The 11435-nt window shown below is 40.7% G+C and overlaps 1 protein-coding gene across 5 annotated transcripts in view; it reads left to right on the forward strand.

Annotated features, from left to right (window-relative positions):
- The window catches only part of IDS (iduronate 2-sulfatase), a 33088-nt gene extending 24844 nt beyond the window's left edge, over positions 1 to 8244 (forward strand). For 2 of the 5 annotated variants that reach the window (XM_079765516.1, XM_079765517.1), the window contains exon 9: positions 1518 to 8239. In XM_079765516.1, coding sequence (XP_079621642.1) covers positions 1518 to 1990 — 473 coding nt within the window. In that variant the 3' untranslated portion in view covers positions 1991 to 8239. Of the gene's footprint in view, positions 1 to 1517 lie in introns of all 5 variants that reach the window. The other 3 variants (XM_079765518.1, XM_079765520.1, XM_079765519.1) reach the window with 3 other exon arrangements.
- Positions 8245 to 11435: the final 3191 nt, after the last annotated feature.

Below are 11435 nucleotides of genomic sequence, written 5' to 3' on the forward strand. Positions count from 1 at the left end.
TTAAATTGTTTTTGGTCCTGGACCATCATTCTGGCCCTTTTATATCTTTCCAAGTTTGCTTTCTACTGCCCATTTTTATTTTCTGCACATTTGATTTTTGTGTGCTGCATGCTCTCTCTTCTTTCATGTCATTGATAAAAAGGTTAAATAGTTTAAAGGCATGAATCTAGCTTTTGTTTACTTGGAGAAATCTTCTGACAGCTTGAGAATTTTTAAAAATATTTTTTTATTGATTTTAGAGGGGGAGAGAGAGATAGAAACATCAATGATGAGAGATAATCATTGATTGGTTGCCTCCTGCATGCCTCCCACTGGGGATCGAGCCCGCAACCTAAGCATGTGCCCTTGACTGGAATTGAACCAAGAACCCTTCAGTCTGCAGGCTGATGCTCTATCCACCGAGCCAAACAGCTAGGGCAAGAATCTTTTTTGAAACTTTTGTTGGGAGGTTTTTGGCAACTTATAAATTCATAAAACTGCACTGTTATCTAGTTTATTTCCAAATCTTATCTCTAGCCTGTATCTCTTTCCTGAACTTTGGACTTGGATTTCCAACAGCCTGTCCTACCTAGCCCATCTCACGTGCTCAGAGCTAAACTTCTGACCTTTTACCTCAAGTGTTCCTTTGACACTCTTCCATATATGATATGCAGTGCATCAGCAAGCCTGTCACTCCCCATTCAGAATCGGTCCATTCTCACCACTTCACTGCCATCACCATGGACTACACTGCCACCATTTCTTGCTGGATTACTGGAATAACTTGCTAAGTTCTCCTGGGTGTGCCCTTGATCCCCTAGAGTTTTTCTTCCTCATAGTAGCCAAAGTGATCCTGTTTAAAACCCAAGTCAATTTGTATTATAGCCCTGCTCTAGAACCTCCTATGCTTTCCTGTCTTACTCTGAGCAAAATGTCCTTACAATGGCTAACAAGGTCTGATGTGATCTGGGTCCTCATTATCTTCCTAACCTCATCTTTTTACAAGCTGTCTTATGCAATGGCCCTGTTTTCTCATGATGAGATTCAGGGTAAACATTTTTAACATGTACACTACATGTGAGGTTGTGTGCTCTCATTGTATCACATTTGGGCACTTCTTGGAAGCCTGTGCCATTATTAGGGATGCCAGGTTTGATCACCTGGTTAAGGTGGTCATGTCAGCTAGGTCTTGCCATTGTAAAGGTTATCTGCAGTTTGTTCCTTAACAGACTTTTACTCGGTGGTTTGGGCCTCCATTGACGATCCTTGCTTGAATTAATTATAAACTGGTGGTTCCAAAATTCCAATAGCTTTTAAAAGTGCCAAGAGGGCTGAGGGCACCTTCATTTTGTATCCTGCATTTGGGCGAGGTGCTGAATTGGTATTGTTTCTACAATTCTTATGCTAAACATAGATATAAAAAAACACACAAAAAACACAAAACTTATGGAGTCCAGATGGGCTCCTTTACTTATTCTGCTTTGCTGTGGCAGAATTCTGTAATGTAACCCATTCTGCTGGGTCTTTTTCTCCTTTAGGACGGCAAGTCAAGGACCTCGTGGAACTTGTCTCTCTCTTTCCCACACTCGCAGGACTTGCAGGATTACATGTTCCACCTCGCTGCCCCAGTCCCTCTTTTCATGTGGAGCTGTGCCGAGAAGGCCAGAGCCTTCTGAAGCATTTTCGATTTCATGACTTGGAAGAGGATCTGACTCTCCGTGGTAATCCCCGTGAGTCCATTGCCTATAGCCAGTACCCCCGGCCTGCAGACTATCCTCAGTGGAATTCTGACAAGCCAAGTTTAAAAGATATAAGAGTCATGGGATATTCCATACGCACAATAGACTACAGGTATACTGTGTGGGTTGGCTTTAATCCCCATGAATTTTTGGCTAATTTTTCTGATGTCCATGCAGGGGAACTGTACTTTGTAGATTCTGACCCTTTGCAGGATCATAACATGTATAATGACACCCAAGGTGGAGATCTTCCCCAATCGTTGACACCTTGAGTTGTGCCAACCACAGAGGGCATATATATAATGTGCTCCCTTCTGGCTGGTGACAGAATGAGTTAGAGCTGGTTATTTTGTGATTACCCTTAATATTGGAAGAGGTACCAAGGGGTATGCAATGAAAATATGCATGAATAGTTTGGCCTAAATTATATAGCAGCCAAACATTTTTATTTGGTCTTTATTAATTTCTAATTGTTAATTATACTGGGGCTTGGCTGATCCTTTTCTTTCCTTTTTTTTGAACAATCATAGCTTATTTATTGAATGAATATGTACATAGTGAGCAAACTAAAATTATTATACCTTTAGATATCAAGAACATAATAACCAAACATAGCACTATATTCAAGAAATACTTTGTGGAATTTAGTACATTTCAAAAAGTAAGCATATATCAAATTAGGTTTAACACTAAGTTCCTGGTTCTCTTGTTTATAATTTAACTAGAGGCTTAGTGCATGAAATTTGTGCACAGGGGTGGGGTGGGGTGGTGTGTCCCTCAGCCCAGCCTGCACCCACCTCCAATCTGGGAACCTGTGAGGGATGTCCGACTGCCCGTTTAGGCCTGATCCGTGGGACTGCTGGCTCCCAACTGCTCACCTGCCTGCCTGCCAGGTTGCCCCTAACCTCTTCTGCCTGCCAGCCTGATCACCCCCTAACCACTCCCCTGCCAGCCTGATCGATGCCTAACTGCTCCCCTGCCAGCCCGATTGCCCCCAACTGCCCTCCCCTGCTGGCCCAACTGCACCCACTGCCCTCCCCTGCTGGCGTGGTTACCCCTAACTGTCCTCTCCTGAAGACCTGGTCACCCCCAACTGTCCTCCCCTGCAGGCCTGGTCACCCTCCCCTGCTGGCCTGGTCACCCCTAACTTCCCTCCCTTGCCAGCCTGGTCACCCCTACCTACCCTCCCCTGCCAGCCTGATTGCTCGTAACTGCCCTACCCTGCCTGCCTAGTCACCCCTAACTGCCCTCCCCTGCTGGCCTGGTCGATCCTAACTGCTTTCCCCTGCAGGCCTGGTGCCCCCCCAACTGCCCTCCCCTGCAGGCCTGGTCGCCCCTAACTGCCCTCCCCTGCAAGCCTGATCGCCCCCAACTGCTCTCCCTTGCAGGCCTGGTCCCTCCCAACTGCCCTTCCCTGCTGGCCTGATCGCCCAAAACTGCCCTCCCCTGCCGGCCATCTTGTGGCAGCCATCTTGTGTCCACATGGGGCTGGCCATTTTGTATGTTGGAGTGATGGTCAATTTGCATATTACCTCTATATTATATAGGATAATTTGCCTTAGTTAGCCTAATATATTAAAAGCATTATGTCAATATGTAATCCAAGCTTCTTTTTAAAATGTAAAGTTAAATAATAATGTTAGATGCCAAGTTCTTAAAATCTTATCTTAAATTTTTGTTTCTAAGAACACAAATTTTCAAAATCCAAAGATAAAATATATATGAAGTGATTAATGTGGAATTTCTACATCAAATAATAAATAATACTCAGTAAACTAGAGGCATGAAATATATGAGAAATTCAGTTAAAATTTTTTAGAGACTTTCTGACCCAAATAATAATTTGTTAATAAATAATATGACCCATGAACCCAAAGGACATCTATTAAAAGACTGTTATATACAATGGAAAACATTTAAAGGCATAACTATCCATAAATTGCATCTCTCACAACCTGATTAGTGTTCTTCTTCAAGGGTGTTTTGTTACAGGCATCCATTTATCCAGGAGCTAAGAAATAATTCTATTTTTAATTATTGATTAAAGAAAATATTAAATTTATTAAATTCTAAATTATTTTGAGAATTGTGAAAACTTTTTATTAGTATAATATTAGGTAATTTCTAATCCCCAAGAATGCAGTTCTGTATTCCCTAAATATGAAAGTAACCAAAAACACGGGTGGTAGTGATAAACTTAGCCTATATCAGTGATGGTGAACCTATGACACGCGTGTCAGCACTGACACGCGTAGCCATTTTTGATGACACGTGGCCGCTGAGGCGGCCGCATGCCGAGGATAAAACATTTGCTGCTCCTGAGGATGAAACATTTGCGAAATAATGTTTTTTCCTCAAATTGACACACTACCCGAGTTATGCTCAGTTTTTTGGCGAAGTTTGACACACCAAGCTCAAAAGGTTGCCCATCACTGGCCTATATCATTTTAAAAAGGATGCAATATTCAAAACTCATATTTACAACATGTTGAAGCTGATTATCATTAGTCATAACAAGAATCAATCACTTTCTAAATAAACATCTAATGTAGCCCTGTATAAAAGAGAGTAATTTTTAGTATTTCTTTTTGTACAAGTGCATCATTGTTTAAAGGTAAATGCTTGTGAAACAAAATACAGCAAATTAGGGTAAGTTACTATAGTGTAGTAAATGGTAACCAAAAAAAGGCAAGATATTATATTAAAAGATTACTTCAAATCAGTAAAATTTCAGAGTTTTATGATTATTTTTTACTAAATAGCCTACAATAGAGGTATATATGGTAACACAATGATCTTCTAAGTGCTGAAGTGACTTAGTGTTCTGGCAACAATAATTTCTACTTCAGGAGCGAAGGCTTATTCATCTCCCCAATCCTGAAGTGCTTCTCTCTTGTGGAAGTCTCAGCTTCACATGTAGATGGTTTCCCTCAGCCTTTTCTTTTTATTCTTCATCCACTTTATGTATCTTATCACTTCCACTATGATTTTTACAACCCAGTTGTAAATTTCTCATGACATATTTTCAGTGCACTTACTTTTATTTCCTACTCTACAGTTACAGTAAGTTTTAATGCAGTTTTATTTGACATTCATTTGTTGTTCCTGTTGACTATAATACGTACACTCATCACTTTTTCTCACTTTATTTCTTGAAGCACAGTTTTATTATCAAAAATCTCCAAATTCTGCTTTTTTTGGAAATCATAAGCTGAACTATACCATTTTGGCAGTAATTTACCTGCATTACCAAAGAAACATCTGGGCCTTGCATGTTGATCTGTCTCTGCTGGAAGTGCTTCTGTCTTATCTTTGCTGCATGAGGGTGTAGCTTCAGAATGCTTCAGCTCTCCTTAGGTTGTAGTTTTACTTGGCCTACCTTTACAAATCTCTCTTTTTAGAAGTTCTGCATTTCACATTGAGTGCCATACTCTTCTAAAACATCTAACAAGTTATGGTTGCTTTTTGTTTATTTGTGATACTTAACCCAATTTAGAGGCACTTTTGTTTCCTTTTGTATATCTCCAACATACAGTGGGATGAGCAGCCACTTCTAGTTTTTAGATATCAAAGTCAACCATGTTCCTTATCTTGACTTAGTTTAGATAAACCACATCTCTGTTGTCTCACAATTTCACTGATCAGTACATATTTTATTAATGGTTCTCCACTCACTTTGTTTGTAGAAAGTCCCATTTCACTTGACCAGGGGTTCTTTTATACAGTTCAGTTGAAACTAGAACAAGTGATCCTAGAAATTTTCAATGGTCCTAATTCAGTGGCTCACAAATATGAGAGTACATCAGAGAACCACCTGAAGGGCTTGTTAAAATCCAGTGTGCTGGGCCCTGCCTGTAAAGGTTCTGATTCAGTGCATCTGGGTGAGGCCTGAGAATTTGCATTTCTTACAAATCACTCTGCTCCTCTAAAGACCACACTTTGAGAACCACTACCCCAATGTGTGTGCTGTCCAGTAGCCACTAGGTACATGTGACTATTAATTTTAAATTAGTTAAAATGAAATAAACATTTCAAAAGTAGAATCTCAATTGCACTTGCCATATTTCAAGTGCTTAGTAGCCACATGTGGTTGGTTAGTGGTTACCATGTTGGACAACACAGATCTAGAACCTTTTTGTCATGACAGAAAGTAGATTGAATGGAGCTGCTCTCCATTAACTCTGAATTTGAGCTGGATCCACGTGGTTGTTAGCAAGTTCCTCCTATGGGCTCATTTTCTACCCTGGGTTTGCCTGCGAAGCCATGTCCAGGAGTGAGTGAAGTATGTTTGGTTTAAGCATAGCATAGGGAGTTCACTCTGGCAATCAGCCTCTTTTTCTCCATTACCATGGCCATCGCCTCAGCCCTTCTCACCTCCTTCCCAAGTAGTTTACCCTCCCCTCTTCTTTCCTCCCTCAGTCCCTAAAGAATCCATGTGTCTTCCTGAAATCCCTCTTTGATCCTGCCCTTTGAGAACACCGTTAGTGCCTACTACTGGGTCTACAAAGACCTCCGCTGAGCAGTCAGAGTCTTCCCTGACTCCACAAAGCCCCTTTCCTCGGTTGACCAGTTTGTATACTGGTCCCTCACTCTCCTTTGCCAATCCATGCCTCCCCATCCACCCCTAGATTTTTCCCTCCCCCCTTCACTATCCATTCATGATCATTCTTCATACCCTACTCCCATGCTCCCACCTACAAGAGGGTGAGGGTTTGTGACTCTCTAGACTACATCTTAGGATGAAATGAACATCACTAAAGAATCTTTTGGTTCCCTTACTTTAAAAAAAGTTATTTTCTTGATTACAAAATTATGGTAATTAATAGAAAAATTGGACAACAGAATTATAGTAAAAATTAAAAAAAAATACATCAGTATTTTACCCCAAGATAGTTACTTAATATCTTGTCTTTTTTGGGGTGTGAATTTTTACTAGTATATGGTTGTCATCATACTATGTGCTTTATTGTACAATTTTGTATTCTTTGTTTTTTCCCCACTAAGTATTATATGTGGTTACTACAGATTTTTGTAAAGATGCTTTATACTGGTGGGAATATATTTTATTGTGTAGTTTTTATCAATGTACACAACCTTCTTTCAGTTATTCAATGTTTAGGTTATTTCCAAATTTTTAGTATTTCAAATAATGCTGTGATTAACAACTTTTTGAATAACATTTTTATGCATTTCAAATTACTCTCTTAGGGTAGTCTTTCAGTGCCACATTGTCAAAATCTTCTCTATTTTGCTACTCTTCCCACTCTCCTGTTACTTTAGGGCAGTGAAGCTAAAAATAAAGCAAATAAGCATGCAAATAAAAAGCATGAAATAAAAAAAAACCCAAACCCCCACCCCTAATGATAATAGATAAAAGTGGTATTTTATTTTACCTTCTAATTCTTTGCTCATTAAAGACTTTGATCATGTTCTCTCTGTAGGATTGTTGGACATCTGTATTTCTAGTATGTGAAGTTGCCTTTTAAATTTGGTTTTGGGTTTCACTTTTTAAGTAATTAAACAAATTGTTCTTTTCCTATGTGATTTTTTTCCCTTTGTCCTGTTAAACCTGGAGACCTCTCTCATTCTGGAGATTGAATAAATATTCATATTCCTTTGATTTTTTGTGGTTTGGTTCTATACTTGATTTATCCTGTCTTTTCATCCCATTATCAAAGTAACACATGCTCATTGTGGAAAATGGTGTGATGAAATGAAGCTCACCTTCCAGAATATAGCCACTGTTGACATGTGCATTTCTTTCCTTTCTTTTCCCACATACATATGTACAGATATGGACATTTTTATCTTTACATAGCTGAAATTTACTACATATAATCCTGTATCCTGCTTTTTGATCTAAAATAACATTAACATGGTTTTTTATGTCATTTACAATTCTTTGTTAGCAGTTGTAATGACTACACCACCCTTCCTATACTAATCTTTCAACTGAAATTCTCAAATTTTTGTATGCATTTTTAAAAGTGATAAATACAGGTAACATAAAATTTACCATCTTAAACATTATTAAATATGTAGTTCTGTGGCAATAAGTACACTCACATTGTTGTGCTACAGTCACCTCCATCCATCCACAGAACTCTTATCCTCTTGCCAAACTGAAACTCTGTTCCCATTAAACACTAACTTCCCATTCTTCTCCTCCCTCTAATGCTTGACTCCCACCATTCTAATTTCTGTCCCAATGAATTTCATCACCATATGAACCTCATATAAGTGGAATCATGCAGTATTTGTCCTTTTGTGCCTGGCTTATTTCACTTAGAATAATATTTTAAAGTTCATTCATGTTGTATCATATTGCAGAATTTCCTTCTTTTTAAAGGCTGATACTACATTGTATGGATAGGCCACATTTTGTTTATCTATTCATCACTTGATGGACACTTAGTTTGTTTCTACCTTTTGGCTATTGCAAATGTTGTTGCTATGATCATGGCTACACGGCTATCTGAGTCTGCTTTTAATTCTTTTGGGTATATACCCAGCCTACGTTCATCTTTAATCACTTAAAAATGTTGGGTGTGTGCTTAGAGATGAGCAAGGTGACTCAGAAGGAACCTCACCCAGTCTACAGAGGGCATTATTTCTCTGAATGATGACAAGGGCTGGCTCTTACCCCTGCTAGGGCCAACCTCACTGATGCCTGCCAGGTTCCCAACTCACCATGTGAGGGGCTTTGGGAATAAATTCACAAATTGGGCTCTGCCCCTTCTCCGTGCCCAAGTCCAACCTGAAGTTCTAGCTCCTCTGAGGAGTCTCTTGAATTCTGACCTCGGATCTAGTGTTGAAATAGAACCCAGCCGCTCCCTTTGACCTCCACCCATTTTCTTTTTTGGCTTTAGGTGTAGCCTGTTGTAGTTGAACCTGCTGTCAGCCTAGTCTCTCCCTACCCCAATGCACTTGGTGTCCCCTTGGCACTTCTGGGCAGGCTCTCTTCTGCTCATGAGAACTTGAAGCTGAGAGAAATGTCACTAATTGGTGCCCTTGGATTGCCCATAGTGTTTCCATGATGGGTAAGAGCCCTCTCTGCTCTCAGGACTTGCCTTACCCATGCTATGGAAGCTCCTGCTGGCATCCCTGTCCATTTGCCCACCTGGTGGAGTAGGTGCCACTGTCCTCTCAAGTGTTTGCTGAAATATTGGCAGTCTGATGTGGGGAGTCCACCTTCAAGGGCTTTTCTTTCTAACAGTTTGCTGGCTGTTATTCCATGTCCCAATCAAAATCACTGGCAGCCAGTGGTTCTAGTCTTGGAAAGATGCCCTTGTATGACTCTGGATTCCTAGGTCTCTGATGGGGGTGTGTCCAGGCTGGAGAAAACAAACATGGCTTGGACTGGCTCTGGATGAGGTGTCTGGAAACCACTTGCAGGTGCCTGCACAGAATCACGTGGCAAAGCCCAAGCAAGAGGAGCAGTGCCCCACTGCCAGCAGGGTAAAAAGGCTCTAGGTCTAGTGCAGTGAACTCATTAGTCAACAGAGCCAAATATCAATAGTACAATGATTGAAATTTCTTTTGAGAGCCAAAGTTTAGTTTTTCAACTTAAACTTCTTCTAACACCACTTCTTCAAAATAGACTCGCCCAGGCCGTGGTATTTTGTGGAAGAGCCACACTCAAGGGGCCAAAGAGCCGCATGTGGCTCGCGAGCCGCAGTTTGCCGACCACGGGTCTAGTGTATTTGTCACCTACTAGGAAGCCAGAGTTAGGATGTGGGCAAAGAGAGGAGCAAAGACCAGTGGTCAACTGCTTTTGTTTTATTATATCTGTAAAAGTCAAGAACCATTGATTTATGTTGGTAAGATGGTTGGAGCAGGATTGAAGCTGACCTTTACACAGCTTTTGCCTTAAATTATTGTAATTTTGTGTGTTTTAGAAAGAAACTTTTGCATGTGATTTGTATTCAAAACTAATTATCTACTTAATAGATTTTATGAATTTTACCTCCTCCAGGCTATTAAAAAGGTTCCCTTGTATTTGTGTTAAGGGCAGCATGAGTTATTGTATAATTAAATCATAGTAAATTTGCCATTGTCATTGTGTGTGCAATTCTTGCTGCTCTTTTGGGACTGCTTGATGCTGCCTTAAAATAAGTGAAGCCATTTAACAAATCCTGATACTGCAGTATAGGTTTGTTCCCTTCCAGTACTCAAAATGTTCCCACAAATGTGAGGACAGGGCAAGTGTGGTGTGGGTTTTGCGAGGGAGTCAAATTCTTTCTTGATGGTAAGGGGTGAGCTGCTCTTGAGTGTAGCAGTGTCTTTTTGGACAGTGTTATTTCTCCCAGCTTGCCCTGAAGTTAGAAACTCCCCAGAAATAAGGAAGTGGGGTGATCAATCAGGTGGGCCTCTGTTTAAGGAAACCAGATATGCAATAGCAACCACTTAAAAGAGGGCTTACTTGTCTTCTTGAAGGAAATGTGTGAGTTCCTGGTGTTCCAACTGGAAAAGTCACTACTTGGTGTCTTGACTTAAATATGCTTTGATGAACCTTGACTTATCTTTTTCCGCCTTTCCTCATGGATTACTTTGAGTGAATACATCATAAATTACCAAATGGGTCAAGACAGGCTAGAAGGATTGGATGAATCAAAGCAGGTTAAACATATCCAATGTATTTATTTGCTGGCTTATTTATTGTGTCTAGATAATATATGCACACAGTACAAAGTTTGAAAGGCACACACATGTCCCCAGCTACCCTGCTGTCTTCAGAGGCATGCACAGTTACCAGTTTCATGTGAATTGGAGAAGTTTGAGAAAGATAGATGTAGGCCAAACAGGTAGGCCTCAGAACTAAGGAGCTAGGAAGGGTGACCGAAGGGATCCGTGTCATACATGCAAACCTTTAGCATTTTGGTCAATAGCTTAGTATGGAGACTTAGTGTGCCATGGTGCCAGGAAGGAATTTTGAGCTACATAAATGGGTATTCAGGAGGAGGGAGGTGGTCAGCTGTTCTTCCTACACAGTTAGCCAGCACCTGGAGAATTGTGTTTAGCCAAGGACCCAGAGTTGTGATAGAAATGTGGACAAACAAGAGACCCAACATGGCATGTGAGGAACAGCCTAAGGATGAATGTTGAACTTGGGAAGAAAAACATGGGAGCATGTGGGGGATGATGGGAGGCAGAGCATGGTGCTATCTTGAAATCTCTGCAGAACCATCATAGGCAAGAGAGATTGGACATGCTCTCTAATGGCCTCAAGGAAAGAACCAGCACCAGAGGCTGAAGGAGACAGATAGCAGTTGAGTAAAAGTTTGAACTTTAACAGCAGCTCATGGTTGGAAGAGTCTGTTCCTAGTTGTGATGAGCTCTCTGTCACCTGAGGTATGTAAATAACATCTAGGCTGGTGATTCTCAACAGGGGCAATCAACTCCATTTTAGCTGTCACAACTGGGGGCAGTGGTACTGGCATTGAGGGGGGGGGGAGAGGCCAAGGGTAATAGAAAGCATACACAGGATAGCCCCCACAACAAAAATTATCTGGCCCCAAATGGCAATAGAGCCTAGGTCGAGAAACTCTGACACAGGCAATTATTTGACAGAGTAGGACTAATTACTAAAACCCCTTCTATCTCTGAGACTCATGATTCGGGGAATACACGCTCAATTACTAAAATAATGTGTTGACTATATAAAATGAGTATTCCTTTGCACATAGCCCTGAAAAATCTTTAAGGAGGACAAGGAGC

Source organism: Cnephaeus nilssonii (assembly GCF_951640355.1).
Source record: "Cnephaeus nilssonii genome assembly, chromosome: X".
Lineage (NCBI taxonomy): Eukaryota > Metazoa > Chordata > Mammalia > Chiroptera > Vespertilionidae > Cnephaeus > Cnephaeus nilssonii.